This window comes from Caretta caretta, chromosome 1 (genome assembly GCF_965140235.1).
Source record: "Caretta caretta isolate rCarCar2 chromosome 1, rCarCar1.hap1, whole genome shotgun sequence".
Lineage (NCBI taxonomy): Eukaryota > Metazoa > Chordata > Testudines > Cheloniidae > Caretta > Caretta caretta.
The window spans coordinates 292,131,938-292,145,871 of record NC_134206.1 but is presented as its reverse complement, the minus strand read 5'-3'; the positions used below and the strand labels follow the sequence as shown (position 1 = coordinate 292,145,871).

The 13,934-nt window shown below is 44.8% G+C and overlaps 1 protein-coding gene across 2 annotated transcripts in view; it reads left to right on the top strand.

Annotated features, from left to right (window-relative positions):
* SRGAP1 (SLIT-ROBO Rho GTPase activating protein 1) overlaps positions 1 to 13,934 on the top strand; it is a 233,063-nt gene that overhangs the window by 171,506 nt on the left and 47,623 nt on the right. For both annotated transcript variants that reach the window (XM_048835915.2, XM_048835914.2), the window contains exons 8-10: positions 3,065 to 3,166; positions 6,434 to 6,631; positions 6,736 to 6,820. In XM_048835915.2, coding sequence (XP_048691872.2) covers positions 3,065 to 3,166; positions 6,434 to 6,631; positions 6,736 to 6,820 — 385 coding nt within the window. The remainder of the gene's footprint in view (positions 1 to 3,064; positions 3,167 to 6,433; positions 6,632 to 6,735; positions 6,821 to 13,934) is intronic.

The window sequence follows — 13,934 nt, the reverse complement described above, 5'->3', positions numbered from 1 at the left end:
GACATTTCACCGACATCAACATGGGATGGCCGGGAAAGGTGCATGACGCTCGCATCTTTAGGAACTCCAGGCTGTTCAAGCAGTTGCAAGAAGGGACTTACTTCCCAGACCAAAAAATTACCATTGGGGCTGTAGAAATGCCAATAGTTATCCTTGGGGACCCAGCCTACCCCTTGCTCCCAGGGCTCATGAAGCCGTACACAAGCATCCTGGACAGTAGTAAGGAGCAATTCAACTATAGGCTGACCAAGTGCAGAATGGTGGTAGAATGTGCCTTTGGACGTTTAAAAGCTTGCTGGTGCTGTTTGCTGACTAGGTTAGACCTTAGAGCAACCAACATTCCCATTGTTATTGCTGCTTGCTGTGTGCTCCATAATATCTGTGAGAGTAAGGGGGAGACGTTTATGGCGGGGTGGGAGGTTGAGGCAAATCGCCTGGTGGCCGATTTTGAGCAGCCAGACACTAGGGTGATTAGAAGAGCGCAGATAGGCCTGCTGCACATCAGAGAGGCTTTGAAAACCAATTTCATGACTGGCCAGGCTACGGTGTGACAGTTATGTGTATTTCTCCTTGCTGCAAACCCCCCTTCGATCACAGCTGGCAAACGAAATAAAGTAACTATCGTCCTGAAACTATGCATTCGTTCTTTATTAATTTTTTTTTAAAAAGTGAGATAACTGACAAAGTAGCCCGGGTGGGGTGGGGTGTAGGAGGAGGGAAGGACAAGGCCACATTGCTTATTGTAGTCACACTACAAATTAAAACTGTTTGAATGACAATCTTCTGTTGCCTGGGCCATCCTCTGGAGTGGAGTGGCTAGGTGCCCGGAGCCTCCCCCTGTGTTCTTTGGCGTCTGGGTGAGGAGGATATGGAACTTGGGGAGGAGGGCAGGCGGTTATACAGTGGATGCAGTGTGGGTCTGTGCTCTTGTTGGCTCCAACAGACGCTTCATCATGTCCGTTTTTTCCCCCACTAGCCTCAGCATTGCCTCCTGCCTCTGCTCTTCGTGCTCACTTAATGTTTTCCTGGCCTCAGCCACTGAATGCCTCCATGCATTAAGCTGTGCCCTATCAGTGCAGGAGGACTACATGAGCTCGGAAAACATGTCATTGCGAGTGTGTTTTTTTCACCGTCTAATCTGCGATAACCTCAGGGACAGAGATGATGGGGAGCATAGAAACATTTGCGCCTGGGAGGAGATAAAAAGGGAGAGTAAATTTTAAGATGACACATTTCTGAGAACAAAAGTAAGACTCTTTCACAGTGAATGAAGTAATTCACAACAGACAGCACATGTGCTTTAGGTACAAGTTCGCATTTTGCCTTTTATATTGAGCACCTGCCGGTATGGTGATACATCACAAATGGCTGGGCAACAGTATTCGGTTTCCAAGCAGCCATGGTAAGCCTTTTGATATGCAGGGTTGGCTTCTTCTGCCTTCGTAACATGTGGGAATGGTTTCAGACTGCAGCGCCATCCTTTCCCATAGCAAGCAATGCCTGTTGGGTTTCACATTTAAAAGGAGGGGCTACGGTTTTCGGGTGGATGTACAGCACACACCTCCCCCCACCCCGCCGCATGGCTATTCTCTGGGATGATCCCTTCACCCCTCCCCCTGCCGCGTGGCTGTTCTCCAGGGTGATCCCTTTTAGCCAAGTACAAGCAACCCAGCATGAACGGGTTCCTTTTACTGTTCCCTTACAAAAATTCCCCTATTTCAACCAGGTGACCATGAATGATATCACTCTCCTGAGGCTAACACAGAAATATAAAGACCTAATGTTGCTTGAATGCGACCAAAACCCAGGACCATTCGCTGCCATGCTTTGTGCTGCAGTGATTCCAGACTACTTGCTGCTGGCTTGGCGTGGTAAAGTGTCCTACCATGGAGGACGAAATAAGGCAGCCCTCCCCAGAAACCTTCTGCAAAGGCTTTCAGAGTATCTCCAGGAGAGCTTCATGGAGATGTCCCTGGAGGATTCCCGCTCCATCCCCAGACACGTTAACAGATTTTTCCAGTAGCTGTACTGGCCACGAATGCATCCCAATTCTTCAGGGCAAATCAAACATTAAACACTATTGCTTTTAAACCCTGTACTGCAGTTACAAATGTGCACTCACCAGAGCTGTCTTCTCCGGCTTCAGGGTCGGGAATCCTGCCTTGGGAGGGTATTGGCTCCAGAGTGATGAAAACGTCCTGGCTGCCTGGGAGAACAGATTCACCGCTTGCCTCCTGCGCATTCTCCTTCTCCTCTTCCTCATCTACAAAATCCTCCTCCCTGTTGCATGAGACTCCCCCTTGCAGGTGTCCACAGACAGTGGTGGGGTAGTGGAAGGGTCCCCACCTAGAATGCCATGTAGCTGATCATAGAAGCGGCATGTATGGGGCTCTGACCCAGAGCGACTGTTTGCCTCCTTTGTCTTTTGGTAGGCATGCCTGAGCATCTTGACTTTCACGTGGCACTGCTGTGTGTCTCTTTTGTAGCCTCTCTCCACCATGCCCTTTGGTCCATGCTGGAGCTCGTTTGCGATTCTGGGGGGACTGCATGGTCACCTGTGCTGCTGAGCTCTCCACACTGATCAAACCGGAAATGAAATTCAAAATTTCCCAGGGCATTTCCTGTGTACCTGGCTAGTTCATCAGAGTTCAAAGTGCTGTCCAGAGTGGTCACATTGGAGCACTCTGGGATAGCCCCCGGAGGCCAATACCGTCGAATTGCGTCTGCACTACCCCAAATTTGACCCAGCAAGGTCGATTTTAGCGCTACTCCCCTCACCGGGGAGGAGTGCAGAAGTTGATTTTAAGAGCCCTTTAGGTCAATGGAACGGGGTTGGTTGTGTAGAAGCATTCATTTTAAAATCAACCTATCCCCATAGTGTAGACGAGGGCTTATAGTACATACATACTAAAAATAATTGATTTGGAAAATGAAAATCTAAATTAAATTACATTTTTAATAGTTTCAGCAGCAATTCATCTGGTTTTAAAGAGAGTGACAGAAGCTGGTGTTGGTGAATTGAAATTTTCTCTGAGTCTAATAGCCATTTTTGATTCTTTGTTAGGTTTGTCAGGTCAGTGCCCAGCAACCGGTACAAGCAGAGCTTATGCTCAGGTATCAACAGCTACAGTCACGACTGGCCACACTCAAAATTGAAAATGAAGAGGTGAGATTTGTCTCTGCTTGTAAAGTATAATAAACAGCATTTTGGGAAAGGAAGGATTTCCACCATGGGAGGCACGTATCACAGGCTGGCAGACGCTAAGCCTCCCCAAACAGCTCTGCGTGGCCCTGCCCATGCTCTGCCCCGAGGCCCCTCCTGCTTGCCGCTTCGCCCTTGGCCCCAGCCCAGGCAGGCTGCTCCTCTTCTGGAAAGCATGCTGGGGCTGGGGCTAGGGCGGCCGACCTGTGACCGGGACTTGGGGTGGGGGGGGCCCCCAGGCACTGGGGTCGTGCCACTTGGCACTCCCGGGTGGCCCAGGGCTGAGGGCAGGGGGGCACTTTGGGCTCCAGTGGGAGGATAAGGGGTGGGGCCTCAGGCAGAAGGGGTGGGCCAGGTCAGGGGCTAACCTCCCCAAGCCCATGGTTCACCTGGCACCCCTGATTTCCACTGTGTCAAAAACTACGATACATAATTTAGACCAGTGGTTCTCAACCTGCGGCCCAGTCAGCACAGAGCTGCAGCCCATGTGAGATCCTCAGGGCCATACTGGTAGTATTGGATGCGACCCACAGTGGTAAATAGGTTGAGAACCACTGATTTAGACTAAAATGGTTTAAATCTATACGCACAATTTTCATTTATAATATCAAATATCTATAAACATTTCAGAGGTTAAAAACTGTACCCCAAAGGTGAAATTATGCCTTAATACATCTTGAATGCATCACTAGTCAGAGGAGCTGCACAGAAGGTGTACCAGTGCAGAATTTGACCCTACAGATCATTGAGTCACTTGTAGAACTGGATCAGATCAAAAATACCTCCATGGTTTCGTACAAACTTCCATTTTTCTTTTAGGAAAGGCCTGGAATGAAGTCAATAATGAGTCAGAATCAGTTATAAGTGGTTTAAAAATGTGTGTATTTGAGTTTGTGTATTGCTTTCCTTGAGAATTCATTGTATGTGTTTGAGCTTGTATCTATCGATTCCTTTACATTTAGGATTCATCGAAAATATTCTTATTTATGTGGATATTTTTCAGCTTAAAAAAAATGATTCTCAGTGTTTCAGCTAATGCTTCTGTTTATTTGACCCATATGTGTAACGCATTAATTTTGCTTTTTAAAGAAACACTTGTATTCCAGCCAGTGCATTTATTTTTAAACCAAATATAGTTCAAGTTACTCACATTTAGGTAAAAAGAAAAGGAGTACTTGTGGCACCTTAGAGACTAACCAATTTATTTGAGCATGAGCTTTCGTGAGCTACAGCTCACGAAAGCTCATGCTCAAATAAATTGGTTAGTCTCTAAGGTGCCACAAGTACTCCTTTTCTTTTTGCGAATACAGACTAACACGGCTGTTCCTCTGAAACCTCACATTTAGGTGGTTGTGGTGGTTTTAAACCAATGGCATTTGTTGAAACAACTGCACTTTCCTTGTAACTGTTCAATCCACCTTTACTGAAACTAATGTATTTGAGCAAAAACCAGCGTGTTTCAATTCTTGGCAATACATGTGCATGTCAGCCAACGAGTCTTTGTTGAAACTAGCACAGTAAATTTGCCCCTTTTCAGAACCTCATAACTAAGGTCATTGGCAAGCCGCTGCAAGGAATCTCCCATTGCAGCTGTCTGCATGGACTTGTTATATAGAAGAACACAGATTCTAGATTTATTCATGTTCCATGCATTTTGGATTTTCAAGTTTTAACGTTAGAGAGAGAGAGAGAAATTTATAAAAACAATAGATTAAAACTGTTACTTTTATTGTCTCCTACAAAATGGACTTTGTTGATTTTGGAGGCAGTTGCTGAGATTCTAAGAAGTATTATGAGCAGAATTACTGAGGTCTAATTATCTAATTCCCCCTCCCCTCTCTCTACCATGGATTTAACAAATGGTTATTTCCCAGATTACCAGCTTTGAAGGATGAAGGAATTTTGGCTGTGTTCTATGGCTGCAGAGGCAGAATCTTTGTTACGCTCTTAGCTAGAGCTGTTTATACATAGTGATATTGAATGCCTTTCCTGATGATGGCTCACCTAGTAAAAAAAAGTTGCTCTTTTTTTTAAAAAAGAATAAAAAAAACTAAGGGCTCTTCACACCTCTCTGGCAGCATATGGGGGCCTTAAAGTGTGCATAAATTATACTTACTTAAAGAAGTGTAAATGAGAATCTGTTCCTAAAACTAAAAGCCATGGCATTTTCTTACTCTATTCATACCTTGAAGGCCTGAATCAGAATCCAAATACTTATGTAAACAAACATACAATAGTTTAATAAACTATTTAAATTCAAAAAGTAACTCAGATTCACCATTCAGGAGATATGGGGAGAAAGCAAGATTAAAGTGAGAGAAGGTAAGAAAGCATATTTGATTGCTCACCAGATGAGTACACAAATATAGGGAGAAGCAGGAGGCTCATGATAGTAGGCCAGGGCATATGAATGGGGAAGCACTGTTTCACAGAGACAGATGTGCGTGTGCAAAGGAGGTGTATGTAGAAGTGACTTTTTATGGAGTAAGCATGCAGGTCACCAACTTCACCTCCAAACATATTCACTACCGCAGAGCTTGATGGTACATGCACTATCATCTGGATCTTATCACTTGACTTTTCATTGTGTGGATGCAGTGTATCTCTTGTTCTGTTTCTAGTCATCTGTGTACTCTGAATGGCCATACTAGCTACACAATTCTGCAGCTAGTAGGAGATGCTGTGATAGCTGTGTAAACTGTACCTTCTTCCATCTTCTCTTCATCCATATTGCATCTGTGGGTTATAGACATGATCTTTACCACACATCAAACCCCTTACCAACATAAGGTAATTGTTGCACCAGAGTTTCTCATGGGAGCACACAGTGCATTGTCAGCCATGCCATCAGATGTGCTCAATCATATTTTAATCTGGGGAGCCGACAGTTCGGGTTAGAGTACCAGTACTGTTTCTATTCACTTCCACTTTTTTTTTCCACTTTATTGTTCAGAGGCCAAATTCTGATGATGATACTCAGTCAACAGGAGAGCAGCCTCTGTTTGCTTATAGTAACTTATTAAAGCATAGAGACAGACCTAGGAACCAATGATTTTTTTTTTTCTATTCTACACCAGTGTAAAACATGGCACTTGCTATTGTCATATACCTCAGTTCATTCACAGAGCATGTAAGAGTGAATTCATTTCAGTCATTAGTTTCCATTGTAAGCTGCTTCTAGAATTTATTTATCTTCCTTTCTATTTGATAAATTGCACATGTTCATACCAGGTTAAGAAAACGACAGAAGCTACTTTGCAGACTATACAAGACATGGTCACCATTGAGGACTATGACGTGTCAGAATGTTTCCAGCACAGTCGCTCTACAGAGTCTGTGAAGTCAACAGTCTCTGAGACGTACATGAGTAAGCCCAGCATTGCAAAAAGAAGAGCTAACCAGCAGGAGACTGAGCAGTTCTATTTCATGGTATGTTGGTTGCTTCTTCAGCCATGTGATCTGGTCCAAACAAGTGTTTTCAAAAGGAATTGAAGTAACAGATAAAATTAATCCATTGATTTTTGTCTCTGCAGAAATTCAGAGAATTCCTGGAAGGGAGTAATCTCATCACAAAGCTGCAAGCAAAACATGACTTACTGCACAGGACACTTGGAGAAGGTAAATGATGCAGGAGAGACTGAAAAGCAATTCTAGGGTGAACCCACTAAAATATTTAAAGTGTATGCAGTGGAAAATTACAAAGCTCGGAGTCCTAGTGCCCAGTAAATATAGGCCTGATTTCTTTACCAGTCATAATTCAATGCAATGGTTAGAGCCTTTTCCTGCACAAGAGAAAGCTATAAACTGGTTTTATTTCTTCAATAGATATTAGTTTGTATTTTTCAAATATAACAATGTGGACAAATGAATGCATTTGGGAATGAAACTATTGAATGAAACATCTGTGTTCTGATTTGAGAAAATAATACACTACTAGACACATACTGAATTAAAAGCTGTGCAAGACATTCTGTTTTTGCTTCCTGAATTTTTTTTCAGAGAGAGTTTTGTAAACACGTAAATGGCAACATTCTGTAAGGCCCCTATCCTGCAACTGGAGCCACCAGCACAGACTCTCATGCCCTGCAGAGCCCCACTGTGGCTCCATTCCAGGATGGGGACATGTCCTTGGGGAGACAAGCAAATGGATCCATTTACCACAAGACAGCATTAGCGAGTGGGGGCTCAAGAGATGGGAGGAAGCAAGATGCTGGGGGAAGCAGAAATCATGGAAATTTGGTGATAAAATCTGTTTTCACAAAAGTTCCACCTGTTCAGTCAGGATGGCAGATCCAGATTTGCATCCAGGGTATGGATACAGTTTGAATAAAAATCCAAACTCAGAAGGAATCTAAAATTTGGACAGCATCTGGATCCTGATCACCCCAATCAACCTATGTCTTCTTACTGATAGCTCATGTACATGGGGTTAATATGGGATTTGTTTGTCAAAGTTAAATAAACCACCATGAAATCAACTATCAAGCGGTCAAGCCAAGCAGAATCATGAGTAGACTGACCAGAACATGCAGGTGAATGAGAGACAGATACTTGGGATGGAATTAATCTGCAGGCCACAACCCTATTAATTATACTTTGGGGAAGGGAACTACTTTTCACCCTGCTCTCACGGGACTTTAACCACAAACCAAACAATAATTTGGTGACTGCAATGATAGAGGCCACAGGGCTGGGGACTGCCTCAGTCCTCAAAGACTCCAGGTTCCTCTCCTCTGCTGAGAGCAAGGTCCAACAGTGAAATCCTGGGTCTTGTTTACCTTTGGGAGCTGGCTCTTCTAGTCTTTATGTGCACAGGACACCAGCCACAAGTTGCAATGAGTCAGTGGTCATACCAGCATTACATGAATTTTGGAATTCTTCTGCTTTCAACCAAATTTTGCCTCCAGGAGGCTGCAGGGAAGGTGAAAAAACCCACTAGACCTAGTTTTCCCTAATGGGAAAAATTCCTTACTGATCCCTAGAAACAGCATCATAAATGGCACAGCTCCAAATCTACAACCAGTGAAGGGGAGGGAGGGGCAGCTATCAGTAGAGTAAGAGACTTTTGAAACATCCAGACTAGCTTAATAGGTGAAGGGAAGAGAGGTGCTTCCAGCAGCCCGCCATTCAGGTGGGACCATCTCCCCTGGCCCACTTAATGACTAAGTGGAGGACTAAAAGGGAAGGGAGCAGTGGGACAGCCCCCATTCTGCCATGCTTGTGCTTTGGTCTTCTCTCACTCACCCTGCTGTACTGAAGATAGTGAGAGGGTAATTAGAGAAGGTGTCTTTTGAGTATAGATAAATCCTATAACAAGCAGTCTTAAAATTTTTCACTGGTTTCTTTAGACAGATTCATGGTCATCCTGAAAAAGGATTCTGTAAAGTCTAGGTTATCCAAAAATTAACTTAAACTTCCACAGCTGTTTGGGAAACTGATTCTTCTCAATTATATAGATAGATAGTTGGTAATTTATTGTTGAACTGTGACATAAATTCATAGTTTATACAGGCACAGTTTCTAAGAAGTTTGGTGGAAAAACAAAGTGTGCATAAGTTGTAATGCAATGTCATGTATTTCTAACAAAACTGATTTCATAGCCTCTTGAGACGGTACTTCATTAATTAAAAATAGATATGTGCACACCTTGTATACATAAAATAGATTGAAAGAGAGAAAAGGAAGCTATTTTGGATGTACCTATTACATGGCTTAGTAGTTAACAGACACATATAAAGCCTTGAGTTCTCTTTTCCCTTTGCATACATTCATGTAGCATATGATTGCTATCTTCTTGACTTTCATTGTCTCACAGAATTTTGCAAAGGCCATCATTTTGTACTGGAACTCTCATGTAATACCACCCCCAAATACAGTTTCTTGGTGGCCACAGTTGCTGGAAGTGGCAGAGCCCTATCAAAATTAGGACAAAACTCTGAGCAGGTGGCAATGTTTTGTCAGGTTGGGTATGTCCTTAGCATCACTACACTGTAAAACTAAGGTTATGTGTACACTAAGAGCTAGGGGTGTGAATCTCTAGCTTGCGTAGACATACTCATGCTACCTCTCATTGAGCGGGCACTAAACACAGTAGTGTAGCCATGGTGGCACAGACTAGCTGTATGTAAGTATGTATCCATGGAGTTCAGGCAGATTTTACTGAGCACAGTTAGCCCATGCCACTGCTCCCCACTGCCCATGCTACCATGGCTACCCTACTGAGCTAGCAGGAGTGTGACTACTCACGCTAGGGAATCTCACCCACAGCACCTACTGTAGACATAGACCAAAACACGCTAACCTCTGCAAGCAAACATCACCTGAAGCCAGAGCACACTGAAGGAAGCTTTTAGCTTTTTAGCTGAGGTGATAGGCTACCAAAGTTCGTTCAGTTGCTAAAGTTCAGTTTTTATTTCAGTATTTATTTATTGTGGTGAACCTGTATCTTCAGATTTGGAAAAATAAATTAGAGATGTTCGTCTTCAAGTGCTTGCTCACGTCCATTCCACATTAGATGTGTGCGCGCTGCGTGCGCCACTGCCGGAGATTTTTCCCTCAGTGGTATCCATCGGACCAGTTGTAGCGCCCTCGGCTGCCGCACACTTATGCGCCGGTATAAGGGGCCCTGCCGGCTCCACACCCTCTGTGCCTTCTTACCACCCTGACGGTTACTGGAACAGGCCCTCTTGCTTCGGCAAGGTGTTTTTTCAGGGTTTATCTCTTCAACTTAGTTTGTTAGTCTTAGTGTAGTAACCGTGTAAATAGTTTTAAGTGTAGATAATTAGTCCCCCTCCTTTAGCATAGAGGGGCTCCCTTTTCTCCTGGGGCCAGGCATGCCCCAGTCCCCGGGCTTCAAACCTTGTGCCTCATCTGGCAAGCCTATGCCAGTGAGCAACCCACACTCCAGTTGTCTGAAGCCTCTGGGAGAGGGTCACATACAAGAGCGCTTTCAGATATGTCGGGACCTTAAGTATTGTACAGAGAAAGATAGGCTAGACTGAGAGCTATCCTAATGGAAGCCGCTCTTAGACCAGCGTCGGAGCCAAGCCGATTGGATTGGGCACCAAGCGCTTCAGTGCGAAGCGCCCCTCTGGTACTGCATGTTTCTCGGCACTGTTCTTCATCTCCAGTGCCAAGGAAAAAACATAAGGAACAGCAGTCCAAGAGAAGACACTCCCCAGTGCCAAGAAAAGGCAAACAGGGGGAAGGCAGTGGAGTGCAACCCACATCAGGCCACTCCTCCATCCCCGGTCCCATAGCGGTATCGTCAACTCCACCCCGAGAGCAGTTGAGCTCAGTGCAGGAACCCGCCCGCACCAGGAAATCATTGCTGTGCCAGTGGGGTTGCAGTGCCTTCTACCCCAGAGGCCTTTGAAGCATCCAGGAACTTATTTTCTCTGCCAACCCCAATGGGACAACTGCCTGCTCTGATGAGCATGAGCAGAAGAGAGCATGGAGCTCCAAGCTCTTTCCCAGCACCGGGGCCCTCGGTACCTTCCAGAGGCAAGACAGCCCTTCTTTCATCTGTGAGCTCACCCCCGGTCTGACACCAGTCCCCGCACCCTTGGCACTAACTGGTAGAAGCAAGGGGTACCGTGGTCACCTCAGGAGGCCTCTTCTTCGGAATCTGAGGTGGAGTCCTACACCCATCCCAAGAGCCACCAGTGGTATCCATCCTACATCCCACCAGATCCCGGTGCAGGTCCCCCCACCAGCACCTGACTGGCAGGGCAGTGGCCGATGCAGTGGCTGTTCTGGAATCTGGAACCATCATCCCACCGGTCCTGCTCAGTTGTGTCCCAGAGGCTGGCTCCCACACTGCTCCATTCAACACTGGACTCTGACTCTAGTACCAAGCCTGGTACCTACATGCAAGATGTGGGCCTGGTGAGAGTAATAGGGGCAGAAGAAGAGGAGGAAAGCTCTTGATTTCTCTCGGAAATCGAGGCCCTTATGTCAGAACCTCCGTACACGATGTTCTTTAAGGACAAGATTCAGCTGTGTCCCCACTTGGCCTTCCTTCCAAAGATCCTTCTGGTTAGCAAAAAGAAATTTAATATAAAAAGCTTTATTTAGTTGCATATCACCATGGTTCAATGGATACCAGCTAATGAGAACTGGCCTGTCCTTAAGAAAACAACAAGTACAAACGCAAAACATAATTAAAATCAGTGATTTAAATCAAGGTTTCCGGCTTGAGTTTAAGGTTGAGGGTTGTAAGTTCAATCCTTGAGGGGGCCATTTAGGGATCTGGGGCAAAAATTGGGGATTGGTCCTGCCTTGAGCAGGGGGTTGGACTAGATGACCTCCTGAGGTCCCTTCCAACCCTGATGTTCTATGATTCTATGGTTTCATAGTTCCATAGTAACCAAGCCATTTTCCTGCCAGTTTTCTTCCCAAAACCACACAGGAATTCAGAAGAGCCACAGCTTCACTCACTGGATGTCAGACATGCCCTAGCCTTCTACACTGAGAGGATTAAGCTGTTCCATAGATCTATGCAACTCCTTGTGACAGTAGCAGAAAGGATGAAAGGCCTGCTGTTTTCAGCCCAGAGAATCTTATCCTCGATAGCCTCCTGTATTTGGGCTGCTACGAGCAGGCGGACATTCCACCTCCTGCTGTCTTGACCGCTCATTCGACAAAAACTCAGGCCTCATCAGCTGCATTTCTGGCCAGGTCCCAATTCAGGATATCTGCTGGGCTACAACCTGGTTGTCAGTGCATACCTTCTCCTTCCACTACGCCATCACCCAGCAGAGCAGTGTTGTAATCGGCATGTCCATGAACTCCAAGGCCACCGCCTTGGGCTCTGCTTGTGAGTCACCTAACATGGAATGGACATGAGCAAGCACTCAAGGAAGAAAAAAACAAGTTACTACCCTTTCCGTAACTGTTGTTCTTTGAGATGTATTGCTCATGTCCATTCCACGACCCACCGTCCTATCCCTCTGTTGGGAGTTAGCCAGCAAGAAGAAATTGAGATGATGCAGGGCCAGCAGTGCCCCTTACACTGACGTATAAGTGTGTGGCACCAGAGGGAGCTAGAGCCGGCCCAACGGATACCACTGAGGGAAAAATCTCTGGCAACGGTGCACATGGCATGTGCAATCGTAATGTAGAATGGACATGAGCAACACATCTCAAACAACAACAGTTACAGAAAGGTTAGTAACTGTTTTTTTTTTAATCGTGTCAATAACAAATATAGGAAACATACTAATTGTTCAGCTGGTTCAGTCCCATGGCCCATCTCGTTCAGTGTCCTGACTCCAGCAAGAGCCAACACCAGTGCTTCGGAGGACGGGACAAGAAACCTCACATTAGGCAGAATAATCAGCCCCTCCCAGTAGGTCTCATCTTGATCTCCAGTAGCTAGAGATGGGCCTAAACCTTGAAGTCTGAGGGTTTTTTAATCTCTTCCAGAATTTGTTTGCATTAACTGTTATGACTCTAATATTCTTTTTAGCCATATAATGTCCAATCCCTTTTCTAATCTTGTTTAAATTTTGGCCCTAATGACATCCTGTGACAGAGTTCCACAGTTTCAATATATAGTGTATGAAAATATATTTCCTTTAATTGATTTTGAATTTGCCACCTTTTAATTTCATTGACTCTCCCTAGTCTACCTTCTCTAGATCATTCATTATTTTATATATATTTTTATCATGTCCCTTCATATTCATTTTCTTTCAAAGGTAAACAATCAGTCTTTAATTCTCTCCTCACATGAAAGATTTTCCATGCCCAGGATCATGGGCGGCAGGTGGACCCCCACTTTGGATGGGGACCTGAGCCCCCCACATCTCCCTCTCATAGCCGCCAGAGGAGCCCTGGGCCAGCCCCAGCCAACTGACCAACCCAAGCTCCAGCCAGAGCAGATCCAGCCAGCCAGCCGACCTGAGCCTCAGCTGGAGCAGCCCCAGCCGCAATGGCTGGCCAGGGGCCAGAGCAGACCCAGCCCAGCCTCCCACAGCAGCAGCTGCAGCCAAGGAAGGCAGAGCCTTCCCTGGCCTATTATACCCACCACCCATGCCCTGGATCTTTCTTGTCACCCTTTTCTGAACCTCCTTTAAGTCTGCAAAATATTTTTTGAGATGGAGTGACCAGTAGTACATGCAGAATCCAGATGAGGCTGCACCACTTATTTGTATAATGGCACTATAATATTTTGCATATTTTTCTCCATCTGTTCCTATGTATCCTAACATCTTATTTGCCTTATTGACTGCAGCTACCTTCTCTAGACCATTCATTATATATTTCTATCATGTTCCCTCTTATTCATTTTCCTTTCTAAGGTAAACAATTTTTTGCATTTTTTGCATTCATTGCAAAAGGTTAACAGCAGGGTGACTCAATGTTCCATGTTAAATCCTGTTTAATATATTTAATTATCTAGAGGGAGAGAGATGAGTGGTATTAGCAGTGAGGTGGAAAAGTTTGCAGATGACTAACCTAAATAATTGTGTCAAATCTAGAGAAGACTCAGGAACTTCAGAGGGCTTTAACCAAGCTAAGTGAATGGGCAACACAATGGTAAATGAAATTAATTATTTATAAATGCAAAACAGTGCACATTGGGGAGATAAAAATTAAACTACTCATAGTTATAATTTATAACTCCATGGTTATAAATTAACTATATCAACTCAGGAAAGTGACTTGGGCATCATTATGGACAGGTCAATGTGCAGCATTTATTGTACTCTTAAGAGAATAAATAAAT